At 28.8% G+C, this 8,430-nt stretch overlaps 1 protein-coding gene across 1 annotated transcript; it reads left to right on the top strand.

Annotated features, from left to right (window-relative positions):
• Nucleotides 1-5,302: 5,302 nt before the first annotated feature.
• On the top strand, nt 5,303-6,012 carry LOC105116170 (agamous-like MADS-box protein AGL61). The gene has a single exon (XM_011013377.1). It carries the CDS (start codon nt 5,351-5,353, stop codon nt 5,885-5,887), a length of 537 nt encoding a protein of 178 aa, XP_011011679.1. The 5' UTR covers nt 5,303-5,350; the 3' UTR covers nt 5,888-6,012.
• The last annotated feature ends 2,418 nt before the right edge of the window (nt 6,013-8,430 follow it).

Below are 8,430 nucleotides of genomic sequence, written 5' to 3'. Positions count from 1 at the left end.
ATCCTTTCATTTATGTGATAGGCCTGCATTTAAAATAAACATTTACCATAAATTAGAGGAATCTTATATTATTAGATATATTATTATAAAACATGCTTTAGTTAAGGAGTTATTGATACTTCAAGTGCAAAATGATGATATAAAACCTTGATAAAAATACACTTTTAAGTATCAATCAAAGGGTGTGGTTAGTACTTAAAAGTATATTTTTATCAAGGTTTTATATCATCATTTGCACTTGAAGTATCAATAACTCCTTAACTAAAATATGTTTTATAATAACAAGTATGATACCATAAGATACCTTTAACTTATAGTAAATGTTCATCCTAAATGAAGACCTATCACATAAATGATAGGATTGATTGATGAGTTGAAGTACTGAAATTAAAAGAACAAAGAGAGGGTGAAACTTAGAAAAGAGATGCTAGTTTAGTCCAAACTAGAACATTATTAATCTTTCAAAAATTTAGCATAAGAAGGAACTTGTTTAATAGCATCTAGTAAAGTTATATTGATCCTTACCTATTTTAAAGTTTCAAAGATTTCAAAGTTGTGATTGACTTTTCTTTGTTTGGTCACGGCATGAGAAAATAAAAATGCTGGCGGGGAATCAATCTTTTCTTTACGAATCAATCTTTTCTTTACAATTTTCAAATTCAACCCTATCCTTAGATATTGACTCATTATCTTTCTTACAAGGTTCAAGAGTGAGTTTTTTAATAACTATACCATTGCGAAGAGTAGTGATTGATTTGACTTGATCTATATGTTAGCTTCTAGAACTACTTGCATTTGCATTATATTATTGCTTGGGATTTTGTTGTGGTTGAGATGGAAACTTATCTTTCTCATGAAAACTGAGATCAGATGTTAATTTTGCAATAGTATCTTTATAATCTGTCATGCTTTGAACAAGTTGAGTATTGATTGTCTCCTACTTTTCAATAAATACATGCAATGTTTCCTCAAGATTTCTTCTAAGAGGTGAAGTATATAAAGAGGTGCATATCCATGAGAATTTTGAAAATTATGGTGTCCTTGAAACGATGGTTGTAAAATTTATGCATTGTTATTAACACTCTTCTAAGTGAATGAGGCTATGAAAACCAAAGTTAAATCATAAGGTAATTGTTAAGATAACACATCTAAAATGGCAAATAAACCTTTAAAAAAAAAAAACATTGTCAAAATCAAAGTACAAAAGATACTTTTTATAGGGGTGGGGGTGGTATTGGTGGCGATTCAGGTCATGGTGGGGGCTTCAGGGCAAGAGGCGGTGTAGGTGGTGGCCTTGGAGGTGGCGCCAATGAAGGAGGAGGTGGTGAAGGGGGTGGGGGTGGGGGTATTGATAGTGATTCAGATCATGGTGCGGGCTTTGGGGCTAGAGGTGGTGTAGGTGGTGGCCTTGGAGGTGATGATGGCGGGGTAGGTAATCAAAGTACAAAAGATATTTTTTATCAATTGATGAACATCTAGTTGGTCACTACTTTGACAAATATTCTTCATTTAGCATACATTGTGAGTGAAACGGTATTGTAGGATAAGTGAACCTTATTAAGGTATCATACATGAACCTTTTCTAAGATTTGAGTTGAGTTCCATAAGTATAAAATGGACCCATTGGTTATTTATTAACATGACTTGATAGTTAGTTAGTTATAAGACAAAATCAAAAGTGACCAACTTTATACTTGTGAATTTACCAAGTATTACAATATATAATAACTAATAGTGTCAAAGCTTAACTAGACCTTATAATAGTTAGGCTTAAATATTTAACCAATGCTTTAGTTAAAAATAGTAGACCCACAATCACCCTGTAAATAGATCATTGGTAGATTAAACACAACAAAATTATTAGGAATAAAAGACACGATATATAAAACAATTTATCTCAGGTAAGATATGTTAAAGTGATAGTATCTTTCCTTTAGCATAATCTCTTTAAAAATCAATAAGGATTCCTAGTGACCATAATATTAGATGTCCGACTCCATTTTCCATATTTTATCCCATTCTTAAATTAGCTTTTGTTTTTATGGATTTCTCATGATGTCAAGTGTGATAATTATTCTTATTAACTTTCTTCTCTTTCTTTTTGACATAGTATGCTTGCCTAGATTTGCTAGTTTAAAGATCTCTTGCCATGCCTTTTTGAGTTGTGTCCTTGTTCTGCTAGGTTCCCTACCACCTTAAATGAACAAGTTTCTATTTTTATTTTTATATTTTTATTAAACAAAAACATCCAAATATTTGTAAAACATTAATTATTTATCTTATTCATTTATTATTTTATTTGAGATACTTGTCTATTATTTCATGAGTTATAAACCATTTTTATTTACAAGCATATATGCTTGATCTATGCATACTTAGGTACATCCTTTTCTTTTTCTTTTTATCCTTTTATCCTTTCTCTTAAACACTCAACATGCTTAGATAGTTCAACAAAAAATATATGTTTTGACTTGCAAGAAACGTAATCCATCTTAGATAGGATACTATTAAGTGATTGTATCTACTCTTTATATATCCAACCCCTTATCCTTGACTTTTGAACAAATGAATTATTTAGATTTCATAATTATGATAATATTAGACAATAACTTTGTTTTTATTTTTTTTATTTTTAGTGCTCGTCATTTGATGTCCCTTTATGACAATAGTTGTAATAATTGTAATGAATGTTAGATATCATATCCCACATTGAATAAATAAATAATAAAAGAGTAATATATATAGTTGAGAATGAACTTCCTATCACAATGGTTAGATCTTTTAAAGAGTTTCAAAGAGGGTTAATAGCCTAACCAAGATCTTTGAACCCAAACCACTTGACAACCATAAATGATGAGTTGCAAGTGAGAATGCTAGAGAAAATATTACATAATGATACAAAGAAATAATAAAAAAACAAAAGTGAAATATAAAGTTGAGAATAATTCATCAACCACAAGAATTAATACTTTTAAATGAACTCACGCTTAACTATCAAATTTAATAATAAAAGCTTTTTTAACTATGGTTATAGCCCTAAGAAAAAATCTTTCTAACTTAAGAAAAAATATCAATGCATGGATTAACAAGTTGTTATTGTCATTAGTCATAAGAAAAAAATGTTTCTAACTTAACTCTTAAATTCTATTGTGACACTATAGTTGAATGTGATTTTACTATCAGCAAATACATCATATAATAATGATTTAATATATCATCACTAACAATAGGTTTATATCATATATAGTTTGTTAATCAAAAAACATGTTGAATTGAATTCAATTCTATATGTAATTTGAATTTATTTGATAATATCCTATTTTTTTTTTTGCTTAAAATAAAATATTAAATCATATAGTTAAATTCAATTATATTATTTAGAATACATGTAGAAATAAATTAAATTAATAATCTTTACTATTTTTCCTTTAAATTATTTCTTTCTATAAGTGGTTACAAAAACTTAATAATAACGATGATAATGTGATACTGCAATTGTCTATGTAGTTAAGGAGCCACATCTGTTCCAAAAGAGCATCGATATCTCATATGATGCATCTTATGCGTGGAGGTATGTGCCATAAGGAAGAAAAGATGGAAGAATTTCGAAGGTGAGTGAAACCATGTAATTACCAGCTCCTCCTACCTTCAACATTTTCCAATTACAGCAAAGCTTCTTCTAAAGAGGTTTTTCTTTGCAACTCCTTCAGGTGACGTATTCCATGGCCCGCCATGAAAACATTGATCCATTACAAAATCATACAGCTGAGAATAAAACATTGATTACACTCTTGAATTCTCTTATTGTTCATCATTCCAAAATTGAATCCACAACTTCAGTGTCACTCTTGATGTGGATCCACCGTTGAGCCCATCTTTTAGAACTAGTCGTCTAAGGAACGCTTGTCGCAAGTGCTACAATGGACTCTTCAACGGTCACATTTGATGATGTTTTCTGCAAGTCGCTACTCCCATGGAAAAAAGAGACTACCTGGGCTTCAAAAAATAAGGTTTCAAGAGTATTTTTAAAAATATTGTTTCAAATATTAATTCAATGGGACTACCGTAACAAATATCAGAGGGTCTCCTTTCTAAATTGTTTTTATCATTTTTTTAGCAATTAAATTCTATTAAGAATTCAAATTAATATCCTTAAAAAGATTCCAAACTAAAATATTAATTTCTCCTCGCCTTTTCCTTCTTCATAGAACTAAATGTTTAATTTGTGTTTTTACATTATTGACTCTCTTTTTTTCATTCCTAACAATTTAAATGAAATTCAAACTTTCAATTTTTTTCCCTAACATCTTTTATAATTAAACTATACTTCAATCTAAAGACTACATTATGTAGGTTCTTGACATTTGAAACTATATGGTAATATGATAATACTTAACCATCTACATTGTTTACAAGATAAATCATACAAATGATATGATATATATCCCATAATAGGAGCCTATTATCAAATAAAGTTACCATCAAGAATTGTACTATAAATCATTATGAGAAAGACACAACTAAATAATAAAATAAATAATCAATAAAAAATTGGAACACGTCCCTTGTGGACAGATCACCTTTGCCCTGCCAGGTTAGGTTACCATTACAATAATATCAGTGTACCTCTCAATTATTATTATTATTATTATTATTATTATTATTTGTTATTCGTAAATTCTTTCACTCATTAGGATTTTCTTTTTCCTAGCAATTTTTCCTAGCAACCTTTAACATGAAAGAAACAAATTACACAAGATACCATTTCTCACTAACCCTTTTGAATTTGAAAAAATTACAATTTAACTGAGACAAAACACATGTCATAGTTACATTTTTTTTTTCATGCTCTACTAACCATTTAATATTTTTGGGATCGGAAATTCATCATTTGTCATATCTTGTATGGATTTTACTATGATTTATTGATACGAATATTATTTTCCTTAGAGAAAGAAAGAATAAGTCTATAATAACTTCACCATACAGCACAAAAATGAACTAATTATTTTTTTTATATAAGATTAGTTCATTTTCATTTAATTTCCAAAATCTGATACGGTTGGATAAGAATTAAAATATGCCAACCAAAAGTGGTAAAGCTTCGTAATGGTAGTTGCCACTAAAAAAAGAAATATTTTTAAGAAATTACTATAAAAGAAAGAAAAAAACCATGAAAAAAAATCTCTTTGAAGGAAAAAAAAATCCTATGTTACTAATACTAAACCTATTTATAGGCAAGTCCAAGTCATTTTTCAACATGCCTAAGTTCTCCACTATTTATATTCATTCACACCACAAGCAACTCATATCTCTCTTTCCCCAGATTTGAAGTAGAAAAGTGTAAATAATGGGCAGGCGAAAGATAGAGATAGAGATGGTGAAAGATAGCAACTCTCGGCAAGTGACTTTCTCAAAGCGCCGAACAGGGGTTTTCAAGAAAGCCAATGAGCTTGCTACTTTGTGTGGTGTGCAAATTGCCATCATCGTTTTCTCTCCAGGGGGGAAGCCATTTTCATTTGGCCACCCCAATGTCGAGTTTGTGGCTCAGAGTTTTCTAAATCGGGATAAGAAACCAAAAGTTTCAGTTGGTAGCCTTGTTGATTCTCAACAAGAGGCTAGATTGGAGAAGCTTAATAGTCAACTCAATGATATTCTCGGGAAACTTCATTATGAAAGAAAGAGGGGGGAATTGCTAGAGAAGGCAGTGAAATTAAAGGGTTCGGAACCCAAACTTATTGGTGAGCTAAATCTTGATGAACTTCGGAAGATGAAGGGAGAACTGGAGGAGCTTCAAGAAAAGTTGCGAGGGTGTGTTACAGAAATGGAGGCGTCCTCTTCACTGCTACTTCTGTCAAAGAAACCTATTAGAGAGAAACATCAGTAGGTTTCTAAAATTTTAAGAAGTATTGACACCATCTCCTCTTTTAGCTTTAATTTGAGAAAATGCAGGTTATGTTCCTAAATCCTAAATAGAGTTATGCTAATATGTGATTGGTTTTCTTTTCTTTTAATTGTTTTTCAATATTACTTTATCTAGTACTGTTAAAGGAAATATATCATAAGCATCTCAAAATAGATACATCCCAAGACATAAAATCATACCAATGAAAAATGACATTTACGAACTTGAAAATACAAGATAAAATAAATATTTCCTTTTTTTCCTGAATAATAGCAAAGATCAATGAGAAAATAGATGATATGTGGTATAGAAAATAGATCAAAACAATTGTGCAGTTATAAATAATTCTCAAAAAATAGGATTATAGAAACAAAACAATGACAATAGTTGTTTTTTTAAAAAAATAAATAAAGATAATTTATTTGAAATTAGAGGAAAAAATAAGGAGAAAATGCAACTTTTCTAAAAGCCTATATCAAGACAAATATATATATATATATATATATATATATATTTATATGCGCTTATTGTTTCTTATTTTTATTTGATATGGCCCCATTATGTATAGTATTAATATTCTTTTTCCTTAGCATGTATTCTTTTATCGAAATTACATGACAACTAATTTGTCAGTCGATTTAACCATACTACCCACGAAAGAAAAACAATGTCTTTAATCAACACTAAAAGTAGTGAAGGCAAGAATATTTCAAGGTTTGGTGGAGTTTAAAGAGGGCACTTGTCTTTTGTTGTGATCCTAGCAAACTAAATTATATACTTCGGCAATTACAGCGACTTTGTAAAGGTTTTATTTCTCTATAGTGGCAATCAAGTTCAAGCACCTTATTAGTTCGATCATATCTTGGATTTGATTGCACCAATATAGAAAAAAAAATTATAAAATATGGATCAAAGAGAATCATTAATTTTTTATTTAATGACGAAGTAAAAGGAAAAGAGCTGATTAATTGTTACAAGAATCAAAAATCACCGAAAGCCTTTCTTTACTATGTTTTGATATCTTCATTCCCATAATATATTATAAAAACAAGGGCATCAAATACGACAAAAATGATAATACTGAGAATCTTTGTTTATCAAGAGATCATTGCTTTGGAGGGTCTTTTAATCTTACAATCATAATCCAAATTTTATCCTTTAAAATAAATAAACAAATAATAGAAATAAAATTAAAAAAAAATAATTAAAAAAAATTAACCAAAAAAAGACACCCTACGATGACTAACTTTAGTATTTATTAGATTATTAGCTTGCATTGTATTACAAGTTATGGTTTTTTTTTATATAAGAAAATATCCAAGCATTGTGAATGTAATTTTTAGCTCAAGCAAGATATTCAGTGGGAGACTTTAATAATAATAAAAATTCATCATTAACTTAAAATATAATGCATATTAAATTATATATTTTTAAACATTGATATAGTTTTCAAATATTAAAATGATTACATATTGAATCAATTAAGTTAACTTATCAAATTTACAATCTAGGTCATGAGACCATTATAATCTTAAAGCAAATAAAAATAAATTATGAAGGCTAATTTTTAATTAACCAGCCCAATTTTCAAAGATGAAATTGAAAAAAAAGACAGAATAAATTATGAAGATTAACCCGAGTCAATCTACCCAACCAATGACTCAGGTAATGAGATCAAGGTGACCCTATAGAAAGCAATAAAAAAAAAACTACAAAGCTCGATTTTCATTCAATCCAATATTGAAGAATAAATTTGAAAAAAATAATTAAAAAAGAAAAAAACAATGTAAGTTAACTCAGATTAACATATTAAACTCGTGACCTAAGTCATGAGACCAGGATAACTTCATAACAATCAAGTAAAAAGATATATAAAGTTTCATTTCCAACAAATTCAATGTTGAATGTTAAAATCGAGAAAAAAAAACTAATTCAATAAGACCTAGATAACTCTATAGAAAGCACATTGAAAAATATTATATAGTCTAATTTCTAAACAACCTAATATTGAATGATGAAATTGAGAAAAAAAAAACTAAATAAAAATTATCAAGTTGTTGTAGCGTAAAATTGAAAAAAAAAATTAAAAATTACCCTAAAAAAATGAATTGGGTCAACCCTATGCAACCTGCCAAATTCATGACCCAGGTTATAAAATTAGGATAACTATATTAAAAATAAATAAAAAAATACAAAACTTAATTTCTAACCAAACTAGTGTTGAAAAATGATATCGAAAAAAAATCAATTAGAATAAACATCCTAGAAAGATAACTCGATTCAACTTAAGTTAACCTATAAAACTTACAGCTTGAGCCATGAAATCAAGATAAATTAAAATAACTAAATTGAAACAATTATGAAGCTGCACTTTGAATAGAAGTGATTAACACGATTGACACGACTAAAAGATTGATGTCTTCTCCCAAGTGCAGGAGTGTCGAAGTAATAAATAACCCGGCAAGACCGGGGTCGAACCACAAGGAGGTTATTTGTACAAATTATAAATAAAAAAAATACAACAA

This window comes from Populus euphratica, unplaced genomic scaffold (genome assembly GCF_000495115.2).
Source record: "Populus euphratica unplaced genomic scaffold, PopEup_1.0 scaffold861.1, whole genome shotgun sequence".
NCBI classification, from domain to species: domain Eukaryota; kingdom Viridiplantae; phylum Streptophyta; class Magnoliopsida; order Malpighiales; family Salicaceae; genus Populus; species Populus euphratica.
This window is presented reverse-complemented; position numbering and strand designations above follow the sequence as displayed.

Excerpts from the sequence above, each read along its gene's own strand:
- LOC105116170 (XM_011013377.1), top strand. The coding sequence starts at position 5,351 with ATGGGCAGGCGAAAGATAGAGATAGAGATGGTGAAAGATAGCAACTCT.